Source organism: Nycticebus coucang, chromosome 1 (assembly GCF_027406575.1).
Source record: "Nycticebus coucang isolate mNycCou1 chromosome 1, mNycCou1.pri, whole genome shotgun sequence".
Taxonomy (NCBI): Eukaryota; Metazoa; Chordata; class Mammalia; order Primates; family Lorisidae; genus Nycticebus; species Nycticebus coucang.
Window position 1 is genome coordinate 76,662,097 of NC_069780.1, and position 14,142 is coordinate 76,676,238.

Genomic DNA, 14,142 nt, shown 5'->3' on the forward strand with positions numbered 1-14,142 from the left:
AATATGCTTTTTTTTAATCTATTGAGAGAATCCTATGGTTCTCGTCCTTTTTTCTGTGAATGTGAAATATCACATTTATAGATTTGCATATACTGAACCATCCTTGCATTTCAAAGATTAATCCCACTTGATCATAATAAATGATTCTTTCAATGTACTTCTAAATTCAGTTTTGCTAGTACATTGTTGAAGATTTTAGTATCTATGTACAACAAGGATATTGGCTTGTAATTTTTTTTTCTTGTCATGTCCTGTGTGGTTTTGTTACCAGAAAATTCTGGTTTCATATAATGACTCTGGAAGTATTTCCTCTTCTTCAGTGTTTAGAAAGAGTTTGAGAAGGATTGGTGTTAGCTCTTCTTTAAATGTTTGGTAGAATCCAGCAGCAAAGTCATCAGGTTGTGGTCTTTTGTTGATGGGAGACTTTATCACTGATTCATTCTTTTTTTTCCCCACGCCCCCAATTCATTCTTCTTATCTATTATTAGATTATTCAGATTTTCTATTTCTTCATAACTTACTCTTAGAGGGTTGTATGTGTCTAGACAATTATCGATTTCTTCTAGGTTATCCAATTTGCAGGCATATAATTGTTTGGAGTAGTCTCTTCAGATCATTTGTGTGTATCTGTGGAATCAGCTGTTATGCCTCCTCTTTCATTTCTCGTGTTATTTAAGTATTCTTTTTCTTTTCTTAGGCCAGTTAAAGGTCTGCAGATTTTGTTTACCTTTTTTAAAAAAATTCTTAGTTTCACTGATATTTACTATAGTTTTTCTAGTCATTCTTTCACTTATTTGTGCTTTGTTCTTTATTCTTATTTTTGCTAATTTTGGGCTTAGTTTGTTTTTAAAAATTAATTAGTGACCTGATAAAATATGCAGGGTCTTTTTTAATAAACACAAAACTGTGGTTGAAAATGATTCCAACTGTGTTGATTAAAAGATTTAGAAATAAAATATTTCCCATGTAACAAATAATAGTAGTTACAGATGATTTTTTAAGTCATTTATTGCATTGTAACATAAAAGTACGTAAATCATAAATGATTCAGCATAATGAACTTTTATAAAATAAATATACCTGGGTAATCTTCACCCCAGTCAAGAAATACATCATTAGCAGCATTTCAAAAGTCCTCTTATTTACCCACTCAAAAACTATCCCCCCAAACCAACTTGGTGTCCTGAAAACTAACATTAGAGATTAGTTTTACCTATTTTTGAATGTTACATACATAAAGTCATCTGTTCTGTCTTCCTTTACTTAATTTATCCATGTTGCTGCATGCAGCAATAGTTTACTCATTTTTATTATTATATATTCCATTATATGATTATATCATAATTTTATTTACCCATTCTTACACTGAGTGACTTCTAGGTTGTTTCCATTTTGTGGCTGTCATGAATAATGCTAATACAAACATTTTGTACATGCTTTTTGGTGAATACATGTATACATTTCTGTTGAACCTATTCCTAGGAATAATATAGTTGGATCATAGGGGCATTCATATGTTCAGCTTTATTAACATTTCTAAAGAGTTTCCCACAGAAGTTGTACCAATTTATATCCCTCAGCAGCAGTTTATAAGGATTCCTTAATAGTTGTTCGATAACTGACCTAACATTTAATATTGCCTCTCTTTTTCATTTTGGCCATTACAATGAGAATATAGTGATATCAACTTTAACAAATATATTTTTAATAGCAAAATCAAAAGCATAAATGAAACTTTGCAAACTTGAATGAAGGTATACATATATATGTGGTATGAACACAGATATATCTCATTATGATACATACATCACTTTCAAAAATAGTAACTATACATATCTTTCTGAAAATGTTAACATTTAACTTTTCCATCAATGATACAAAAAGTATATCTTGCAAAATACCTTTATTTTGGTGTAAGGAAAGGTTAGGAAATTTTTAAGGATTATTTGCTGGGTACCTACTCTACTGGACACTGTATTATATGCTACAGAAAACTGAGTAATTACAATTGAGTGTATTCAAAATAAAAATATATTCAATTTTTTTGGAATAATTTCTGTAGTACAGGAATAAACTCTTCTTTGAAGGTTTGATAGAATTCTGGCATTTTTTTGTTGCGAGATTTTTTATTGTTTCTTTGATTTTAGTGCTTGAAATTGGTCCGTTGAGGAGATCTATTTCTTCCTGGCTAAGTCTAGGGAGAGGGTGTGATTCCAAATATTGATCCATTTCCTTCACATTGTCAAATTTCTGGGCATAGAGTTTCTGGCAGTATTCAGAGATGATCTCTTATATCTCTGTGGCATCTGTTTTTATTTCCCCTTTATCATTTCTGATTGCGGTTACTAGCGATTTTATTTTTTCTATTTCTAGTTAGTCTGGCCAAAGGTTTACCTATTTTATTTATTTTTTCAAAAAACCAACTCCTTGTTTCATTAATTTTCTGAATGATTCTTTTGTTTTCAATTTCATTGATCTCTGATTTAATTTTGGATATTTCTTTTCTTCTGCTGGGTTTAGGCTTAGCTTGTTCTTCTCTTTCCAATTCCACAAGATGGTTTGTGAGTTTGCTGATGTGCTCTCGTACTGTTTTTCCTTTGTAAAAATCCTCAAGGAAAGCATAGGAAAAACACTTGAAGATATCAGCCTGGGGAAAGACTTTATGAAGAAGACTTCCCTGGCAATCACAACAACAAAAACAAACAAGTGAGACTTAAACTTCTGTACAACTAAAGAGACAACAACTAAAGCAAATAGAAAACAATGGGAAAGGATATTTGCATATTTCGAATCAGACAAAAGCCTGATAACTAGGATCTATAGAGAAGTCATATTAACATAAAAAGAGCCAACAATCCCTTAGATCACTGGGCAAGAGAGATGAATACAACCTTCTCTAAAGAAGACAGACAAATAGCTAAGAAACATGAAAAAATAATCATCATCCCTAATTACTAGAGAAATGCAAATCAAAACCACCCTGAGATACCATCTAATCCCAGCGAGAATGGCCCACATCATAAAATCTCAAAACTACAGATGCTGGTGTGGATGTGGAGAGAGAGACAAGGGAACACTTTTACACTGCTGGTGGGACTGCAAACTAATACAGCCTTTTTGGAAGAACTCTCAAAGAATTCAAACTAGACCTCCCATTTAGTCCTCCAATCCCATTACTAGGTATCCACCCAGAAGAAAATAAATCCTTTTACCATAAGGATTCTTTCACTAGACTATTTACTGCAGCTCAATTTACAATTGCCAGAATGTGGAAACAGCCTAAATGCCCACTGACCCAGTAGTGGATTAACAAGCTGTGGTATATGTACACCATGGAATACTATTCAGCCATCAAAAGATGGAGACTTTACATCTTTTATATTAACCTGGATAGAAGTGGAACACATTATTCTTAGTAAAGCATCACAAGAATGGAGAAGCAAGAATCCTATGTACTCAATTCTGATACGAGGAAAATTAATCATCTAATACACAGTCGGGGGTAAGAAAAGGGGAGGGCAAAGAGAGGGAAGAAAGAGGGGGGGTGGGGTCACAGTATGTGACACACCTTTTGGGGGTGGGACACAATTATAAGAGGGACTTTACCTAACAAATGTAATCAATGTAACCTGGTGCTTTGTACCCTCAATGAATGCCCAACAACAACAACAACAACAACAACAACAAAAAACAGTACAGTACCTGGTTTGAGGCAATCCAAAGCTTGTTCCAATGCCAACACGAGGTAAATAGTTAACTACTTTCTTCACTGTTGCAGGGTCTGGGAAGTTGAACATCACAGCAACTATGGCGAATAATTTTTTTAAGTTAAAGCTCAATATGATTATGATTTCCCTTCTGGAAAACTGATTTTTTTGGTCCAATAAAATATATACTTTAAATTTAGATATCTATTAAATAGAATTCTTACTATATTACTTTTATTATTGTGCATATCAAGTTTTAGCATAAATATTCTAAAGGTGATAATCATTTCACTTACAGATTCCTTTACCATAGATAGTCCTACTCTAAATACTGTCAGGGGTTTTAACAACTGCTATTGTATAATATGACATGAAGATGAGATTATGTGAAATAATAACAATGATAGCTGAAGTAATGTGACATGAAGCTACAACACTGAATTTATTAATATAAAATTGAATTTTAGCAAGTCAAATACATTTCCATGAATTTCTACAACCAATATTTAAAAACTTGTTTACGTAATTAATCTAATACAAAAAAATCTACAGACACAGGTATGAAATATTCTGTCCATTATATTTATTTATAATAATTAACAGTTTGAAAACATTCTTTAATGTTTACACTTCATATATTTGTGTAATGTAGAACAACTTGTAACCTGAAGGAGAATACTTCCTCTATGGTTAATATTCAAAGGTAAATGCTTTCTAACCAATTCTATTTTAATAACTATACATACAGAGGAGTACCAAGAAGCACGTATCAAAATATAAGCATATTTAGAATATAAATGTTAATTTATGATAGTCAACTATAAATTTTTATTCATCTCAAAAATAATGAAAGTTAAGACATAACACAAAAAATTTAGAAGATACTCATTTGATCAGTTTTAAAATTTAATTATATGTTAACTTTAATATCAGAACCATGTATAAGCTATAAGTGCTCATCTCGAAAATGATCCTTCTCTACCTAGCTTGAAAAAATTCTTAAGACTAAAAAAATAAATAAATTACGCATGTTGCTGTAGCTTTTACACACTGTCATTACCAACATCTTTCAGGCAAATAAGTAACTGGTCATTCACTATGCACCTACAACATATTAGCAAATACATACATATATAATATATATCCTTCAAATAAGACGTTCTTATATAGTCACTGTTACATTGAATACAGGGGGAAAAAAGAAACTGAAGAAAAGACTATCATACATAATGGTACATAAAAGAAAGACAACAAAAAACATATATAAAAATATGTATAAGAAATTTCAAAGAAGGAGAATGGATAAGGATGTACTGTAAGATTTAAACTCCCCTGGGGCAGCAAGAATGCAGACTCAACCAAAGTGTGAAACATTTACATGATTATTGCCTAGAATACCATTTACATTAGGAAAAAGAGTTTATGGGGGAGAGAAGACCAAGTAAGAAGGGGAAAAAAATGTCTTTCCTTAAGAAAATTTGTTTTCCCTAAAGACATATGATTTTATAAAGAAAAAACTAAATTGTACATGGAATACACGTGGTTATTTGTAGATTTTAAAATAACAACCTATAAGTTACAGAAAGCGGAAAAAAGAGACTATCAACCCATGTATATATAAGGGGTATGTTAAAACAAAGTAAGTAGGTATCGTATATCCCACTGCATGCCTTCGATCATGTCAAATGATGCTTTTTCCTTCAAGTTCAACTTGTCTCCCTTCTTTGTCTTAATGGATCTCATCAAGTACTATTCTGAAGCTACAAATTAAATTTTGGTTCAACTTTCAAGAATGATGTAATACAAAGCAAGCAGGGCAATTCAGTACCATTTCTCATGGTTCATTTACAAGTAACAGTATATTAGACAAAAAATTGAGTAAATATGTTAATCATTTGATCATCCTCTCACTCCCTCAAATGCTGCCCACTTCCAGGAGTTTAGGTGTCAAAGCAGGCTGAAGACATCAAAAGTCCTCCCAAACTGATTAATTTGTTATGTATTTTCCATATTTATAAAGCCATGCACCAATTTGTGATATGACCAGAAAACAGAAAGAACTACAAATGACTCTACAAGTGATCAAGGGGAAAAAAACATGAAGATGCATGTGGAACAAAAAAGAAGTCAGCAGGGCAGAGGGTACACTACAAAATACTATGTAAATGAAAAAAGCGTGGTATATTCAAAAACAAAATTTTAAAGAGATGGAAGTCAGCTTTCTAACAAGGTACTTCTTTAACACATTACCTCTGTTTGCCATAAAGATCTCCAGGGCTGTATTTTGCAAAAGATAACGACGAGAAAAGATTGACCGTATCTCTGTGAACAGCCATTTTCCATGCAGCCCTTCGGTGTATGCCAGGATCTAGAGACAAAAAACAAACAAAAAAATCCCAAGTAAGTGACGATACTAGGGAGTTTTACTGCTTTTTTGTTCATTTCTTTACCCAATTAAAATAGATAAGACCCTATTAAAATTTTTTTCTAAGAAAAAGAATTTAAAAGATACTGAAATAATTGGGAGATTAAGAAAATAGAATGTGAGGAGGCGGAGCAAGATGGCAGCCGAGTAACAGCTTCCTTGCATCTGGGCACCGTGAGTCTGGGGAGATAGGACTCCAGGCATCTCTGGCTGGTGGGATCTGCCTATCATCACCCCTGAGAGGATACAGGGAGTCAGCGAGAGACTTCTGGACCCCAAGAGGAGGACTAAAACAGTGGAAAACCGGCAAGTGGTCGCGTGTGTTCAATCCGTCTAAACCCGCCCGCAACTGTAAGTTCAGTAGCAGCGAGACTACAAACCAGAAAGGCCTTACCTGTGAACTGTTTTGGTGTCTTTGGACTTGGCACTCAGCTGAACTGCCTTGGGGACAGCCTGAGCGGGAGTGCAGAGAACTTTGGCCTTTGTCTAGGGCCCCAGTCTGAACCGCTGAGCCAGACAGAGCTAATAGTGTTTGGCTCATGGTCACAGGCAGCCATTGTGAGCGATCTGCCCCGGCAAGCTCCGCCCTCAGGGTCGCACAGCTGCAATTGGGTGGGAGCTGGTAACCCAGCGACCAAGTAGCCTAAGGGTGGGGTCTGAGCCGCCTTGCAGCCCTAACACTCGGGGGCAGAGGGAGACCAGTATTGGCACACAGGGTAAGTGGATAGCCACCTCAGCAGTGATTCCAGCGACAAGCACTTCCCTGGGAAAGCTTCTGCTCAGCAAGTGAACAAGCGCAAAGTGCCTTTTAAGTGGGCTGAAGAGAGATTTAGGGTGTCTACCTGTTGGGGTTTGAGAAACTAGCAGCCTCCAGTAGTATCAGAACTGTGATTAACATCTCATACCCCAGAAGGCCACGTGTTACCCAGACAATATTCAATAACATATACATACTACTTGTTTTTGGTTGTGTTTTGTTGTTTTCTTTGGTTTGGTTGTTTTTTTTGTTTATTTTGACGTTGTTGATTGTTGTTTTGTTTTTTAAGTTCAACCTTTTCCATACAGATCCTTTTTCTTTCTCAATTTTTCTAGTTTAATTATAATTTCCCATTGCTGCCTATATCAATAATTAGAACTTCATTTGTGTTAGTGTTTCTACCGCTATTATTTGGTTTTTCCAGCCAATTTTATCCCGTAAAGTTTTCTGTTTGCTTGTTTTGGTTTGATTTATACCATTTTTGTCTTTCCTCTCTACTTGGTGGAGGTGGGGTACAGTGTCTGATCAGGTTAGCAAAGAGCTGCTGACCTCAAGGGAACCACCCAACTGGGCACCCCCAGAAGGTGTTCTTTTTTTAAGGTTGTATCAAAGTACCCTACTGTACACCTATATTGCTCTGTCTCCCTCTTTCTGTGCCTCTCTTCTTTTTGTCAATATTCCTTTTACCCACCCCCTCTCCCTTCTCTATTTTTCTTTTTTTTTCCTTATCACTCGGTCCTCCTTTCCTTCAACCCTTTCTTGCTCTTAAACCTTCTCACCCTTCTGGTCCTGTAACCCTTAGTCCACAGGCACAAGAACTTAAAGAGCAAGAGGAAGTGAAAGGAAAATTAGGGCAAGGAAACAGATAAAAGAAATCACCCATGAGGAAGAATCAGCAGAAAACTCCAGGCAACATGAAGAACCAGTCCAGAACAACCCCGCCAAGGGACCATGAGGTAGCTATTGCAGAGGATTCCACCTATACAGAAATGTTAGGAATGACAGAAAGGGAATTTAGAATACACATGATGAAAACAATGAAAGAAATGATGGAAACAATGAAGGAAACTGCTAATAAAGTGGAAATTAACCAAAAGAAATTCAAAAACAGAATCAAATAAGAGATGAACGATATGAAGAATATAAAAAGGACATAGCAGAGCTGAAGGAAATGAAACAGTCAATCAGGGAACTTAAAGATGCAATGGAAAGTATCAGCAACAGGTTAGACCATGCAGAAGAAAGAATTTCAGAGGTAGAAGACAAAGTTTTTGAGATAACTCAGACAGTAAAAGAGGCAGAAAAGAAGAGAGAGAAAGCAGAACGTTCACTGTCAGAATTATGGGACTTTATGAAGCGATCCAACATACGAGTTATAGGAATTCCAGAAGGGGAAGAAGAATGCCCCAGAGGAATGGAAGCCATACTAGAGAATATTATAAAAGAAAATTTTCCAAATATCACCAAAGATTCTGACACACTGTTTTCAGAGGGCTATCGGACCCCAGGTCGCCTCAACTCTAACCGATCTTCTCCAAGACACATTGTGATGAACCTGTCCAAAGTCAAGACAAAACAAAACATTCCACAAGCTGCCAGGAGTAAGCGCCAGTTGACCTACAGGGGCAAATCCATCAGAGTGACCGCAGAGTTCTCTAATGAAACTTTCCAAGCAAGAAGACAACGGTCATCTACCTTTAATCTACTTAAACAGAACAATTTCCAGCCCAGAATTCTATACCCTGCTAAGCTAAGCTTCAAAATTGACGGAGAAATCAAATCATTTACGGATATACAAACATTGAGGAAATTCGCCACAACAAGACCAGCTCCACAGGAAATACTTCAACCTGTTCTGCACTGACCACCACAATGGATCAGCAGCAAAGTAAGATCTCAGAAATTAAAGGACAGAACCTAACCTCCACACTGATGCAAAAGATAAAACTAAGCAATGGACTCTCACAAAATAAGACGAATAGAATACTACCACACTTATCAATTATCTCAATAAATGTTAATGGTTTGAATTCCCCACTGAAGAGACATAGATTGGTTGACTGGATTAAAAAACACAAGCCATCCATTTGCTGTCTGCAAGAAACACACCTGGCTTCAAAAGACAAATTAAAGCTCCGAGTCAAGGGTTGGAAGACAATTTTTCAGGCAAATGGAATTCAGAAGAAAAGAGGAATTGCAATCTTATTTTCAGATACATGTGGATTTAAAGTCAAAAAAGACAAAGATGGTCACTTTATATTGGTCAAGGGAAAAATACAACAAGAAGACATTTCAATTCTAAATATCTATGCACCCAATTTAAATGCTCCCAGATTCTTGAAACAGACCTTACTCAGTCTGAGCAATATGATATCTGATAATACCATAATAACAGGGGACCTTAACACTCCTCTTACAGAGCTGGACAGATCCTCTAAACAGAAATTAAACAAGGATATAAAAGATTTAAATGAGACCCTAGAACAACTGTGCTTCATAGACGCATATAGAACATTCCACCCCAAACATAAAGAATATACATTCTTCTCATCACCCCATGGAACATTCTCCAAAATTGATCATATCCTCGGACACAAAACAAATATCAACAGAATCAAAAGAATTCAAATTTTACCTTGTATCTTCTCAGACCATAAGGCACTAAAGGTGGAACTCAACTCTAACAAAAATGCTCGACCCCACCCAAAGGCATGGAAATTAAACAATCTTCTGTTGAATAACAGATGGGTGCAGGAAGAAATAAAACAGGAAATCATTAACTTCCTTGACCATAACAACAATGAAGACACAAGCTACCAAAACCTGTGGGATACTGCAAAAGCAGTTTTGAGAGGAAAATTCATCGCTTTAGATGCCTACATTCGAAAAACAGAAAGAGAGCACATCAACAATCTCACAAGAGATCTTATGGAATTGGAAAAAGAAGAACAATCTAAGCCTAAACTCAGTAGAAGAAAAGAAATATCCAAAATCAAATCAGAGATCAATGACACTGAAAACAAAACAGAAAATTAATGAAACAAGGAGTTGGTTTTTTTGAAAAAATAAATAAAATAGATAAACCATTGGCCAGACTAACGAGGAATAGAAAAGTAAAATCTCTAGTAACCTCAATCAGAAATGATACAGGGGAAATAACAACTGATCCCACAGAGATACAAGAGATCATCTCTGAATACTACCAGAAACTCTATGCCCAGACATTTGACAATGTGAAAGAAATGGATCAATATTTGATTTGAAATCACACCCTCTCCCTAGACTCAGCCAGGAAGAAATAGACCTCCTGAACAGACCAATTTCAAGCACTGAGATCAAAGAAACAATAAAAAAGCTTCCAACCAAAAAATGCCCTGGTCCAGATGGCTTCACTCCAGAATTCTATCAAACCTTCAAGGAAGAGCTTATTCCTGTACTGCAGAAATTATTCCAAAAAATTGAGGAAGAAGGAATCTTCCCCAACACATTCTATGAAGCAAACATCACCCTGATATCAAAACCAGAAAAAGACCCAAACAAAAAGGAGAATTTCAGACCAATCTCACTCATGTATATAGACGCAAAAATTCTCAAAAAATCCTAGCCAACAGATTACAGCTTAGCATCAAAAAAGTCATTCATCATGATCAAGTAGGCTTCATCCCAGGGATGCAAGGCTGGTTTAACATACGCAAGTCTATAAACGTTATCCAACATATTAACAGAGGCAAACATAAAGATCACATGATCCTCTCAATAGATGCAGAAAAAGCATTTGATAAAATACAGCATCCTTTTCTAATTAGAACAGTGAAGAGTATAGGCATAGGTGGCACATTTCTAAAACTGATTGAAGCTATCTATGACACACCCACAGCCAATATTTTACTGAATGGAGTAAAACTGAAAGCTTTTCCTCTTAGAACTGGAACCAGACAAGGTTGTCCTCTGTCACCTTTACTATTCAATGTAGTGCTGGAAGTTCTAGCCAATACAATTAGGCAAGACAAGGAAATAAAGGGAATCCAAATGGGAGCAGAGGAGGTCAAACTCTCCCTCTTTGCTGACGACATGATCTTATACTTAGAGAACCCCAAAGACTCAACCACAAGACTCCTAGAAGTCATCAAAGAATACAGTAATGTTTCAGGATATAAAATCAATGTCCACAAGTCAGTAGCTTTTGTGTACACCAATAACAGTCAAGATGAGAAGCTTATTAAGGACACAACTCCCTTCACCATAGTTTCAAAGAAAATGAAATACCTAGGAGTATACCTAACGAAGGAGGTGAAGGACCTCTATAAAGAAAATTATGAAATCCTCAGAAAGGAAATAGCAGAGGATATTAACAAATGGAAGAACATACCATGCTCATGGATGGGAAGAATCAACATTGTTAAAATGTCTATACTTCTCAAAGCAATCTACCTATTCAATGCCATTCCTATCAAAATACCAACATCGTACTTTGAAGATTTGGAAAAAATTATTCTGCATTTTGTATGGAACCGGAAAAAAACACGTATAGCTAAGGCAGTTCTCTGTAACAAAAATAAAGCTGGGGGCATCAGCATACCAGATTTTAGTCTGTACTACAAAGCCATAGTGCTCAAGACAGTATGGTACTGGCACAAAAACAGAGACATAGACACTTGGAATCGAATTGAAAACCAAGAAATGAAGCTAACATTTTACAACCACCTAATCTTTGATAAACCAAAAAGAACATACCTTGGGGAAAGACTCCCTATTCAATAAATGGTGTTGGGAGAACTGGATGTCTACATGTAAAAGACTGAAACTGGACCCACACCTTTCCCCACTCACAAAAATTGATTCAAGATGGATAAAGGACTTAAATTTAAGGCATGAAACAATAAAAATCTTCCAAGAAAGCATAGGAAAAACACTGGAAGATATTGGCCTGGGGAAAGACTTCATGAAGAAGACTGCCATGGCAATTGCAACAACAAAAAAAATAAACAAATGGGACTTCATTAAACTGAAAGGCTTCTGTATAGCTAAGGAGACAATACCAAAGCAAAGAGACAACCTACACAATGGGAAAGGATATTTGCATATTTTCAATCAGACAAAAGCTTGATAACCAGCATCTATAGAGAACTCAAATTAATCCACAGGAAAAAAGCCAACAATGCCATATATCAATGGGCAAGAGACATGAATAGAACTTTCTCTAAAGACGACAGATGAATGGCTAACAAACACATGAAAAAATGTTCATCATCTCTATATATTAGAGAAATGCAAATCAAAACAACCCTGAGATATCATCTAACCCCAGTGAGAATGGCCCACATCACAAAATCTCAAAACTGCAGATGCTGGCGTGGATGTGGAGAGAAGGGAACACTTTTACACTGCTGGTGGGACTGCAAACTAGTACAACCTTTCTGGAAGGAAGTATGGAGAAACCTCAAAGCACTCAAGCTAGACCTCCCATTTGATCCTGCAATCCCACTACTGGGCATCTACCCAGAAGGAAAAGAAATCCTTTTATCATAAGGACACTTGTACTAGACTGTTTATTGCAGCTCAATTTACAATCGCCAAAATGTGGAAACAGCCTAAATGCCCACCAACCCAGGAATGGATTAACAAGCTGTGGTATATGTATACCATGGAATACTATTCAGCCATTAAAAAAAATGGAGACTTTACATCCTTCGTATTAACCTGGATGGACGTGGAAGACATTATTCTTAGTAAAGCATCACAAGAATGGAGAAGCATGAATCCTATGTACTCAATTTTGATATGAGGACAATTAATGACAATTATGGTTATGGGGGGGGACAGAAAGAGGGAAGGAGGGAGGTGGGGTGGGGCCTTGGTGTGTGTCACACTTTATGGGGGCAAGACATGATTGCAAGAGGGACTTTACCTAACAATTGCAAGCAGTGTAACCTGGCTTATTGTACCCTCAATGAATCCCCAACAATAAAAAAAAGAAAAGAAAAGAAAATAGAATGTAATTTATGGAAAAGAAGCTTAAATAAAAAAAAGCAAAGTAAGGGGTGGCACCTGTGGCTCAAAGGAGTAGGGTACTGGCCCCATATACCAAAGTTGGTAGGTTCAAACCCATCCCCGGCCAAAAACTGGAAAAAAAGTAAAAAATAAAAAATAAAGCTAAGTAAAATTATAAAACATCTAATTACAAATAAATATTTGGGCCTCATAAAAACAATGATATAATCTATTGCTTCTCAGGAAGTGTATACATATTACTTCTTTTATAATTGATTTTTAAGTCATATTATAGAAAATAAAGTTTCAGATAAAACCTTATAAACAAGGAAAACCTCCAAAGAATGTCACACATACTTATAAATCAAATATACAATTCAATTTCATGAAATATGATTATAATTTGCCTTGTAGTACTTTTTACATATTTTAAAATATGTTCTTAACTTTAAAAAACAATACTTTTAGGTCCCTGTTAAGACAACAGCCACTCATTCAGAAAGCACAAAGACTGACTGTATAAAAGGTTAAGTATCATTTTGTCAGCTAAGACTAAACACAAACCTGAAAATGAATTCAGTGTAATCTATGGAGTAGGTGGTTGTCAGAGTAACTTGTCACAATGCTTGTCATCCTATGTGACAGACACAGTTGCTTAAAATGCTTTGCTGATTCAAAGTAACACCGTCTTTAGTTTTAAACCACCTTCTTGCTTTGTTATTCAAGCTTTGTTTTTCAAAAAGTTAATTCCAAAAGCTTAATGATGAAAGTATTAAAGGAACACCAGATTCAGCAGTTCTCCACACCAGTAATAATATTAATAAAGAAATGCATTTGCTATCAAAACCCAATGAAAATCTATTAAAGAAAACTGAATTTTTAAAATAAAATATATCTCTCAAAAGTCTCTCAAGAATAAAACGATACTAATGAAGTAACCAAGAATAAAAAGATACAAAAGAAACAAAAGATAGGATACTACATTATAGGGATAAAGATGGGATGAGCAGAGAAGAAAATAAATTATAGTAAAAATGTATCTTTCACAAACTCTTCTTTTCTTTACTTATTTCCATTTTCCAAATCCTATTTGGAAACAAATCAACATTTTCAAAGTAAAATGTAGTTTCTTTGGAAAAAAATAATCCTTGCTTAATTTAATAAGTGTATGTTTTAATTTTTCTATGAAATGATTTCTGGTACCATGGAACCTAGAAACAGAAAGAAAGGGTACAACTTTTTCAGAAAGAAAACAGGATGTT

At 35.4% G+C, this 14,142-nt stretch overlaps 1 protein-coding gene across 3 annotated transcripts in view; it reads right to left on the bottom strand.

Annotated features, from left to right (window-relative positions):
• LRBA (LPS responsive beige-like anchor protein) overlaps positions 1-14,142 on the bottom strand; it is a 791,645-nt gene that overhangs the window by 232,350 nt on the left and 545,153 nt on the right. For all 3 annotated transcript variants that reach the window (XM_053582486.1, XM_053582498.1, XM_053582475.1), the window contains exons 41-42: positions 5,958-6,075; positions 3,703-3,805 (exon numbers count right to left, since the gene is read on the bottom strand). In XM_053582486.1, the coding sequence (XP_053438461.1) occupies positions 3,703-3,805; positions 5,958-6,075 (221 nt within the window). The remainder of the gene's footprint in view (positions 1-3,702; positions 3,806-5,957; positions 6,076-14,142) is intronic.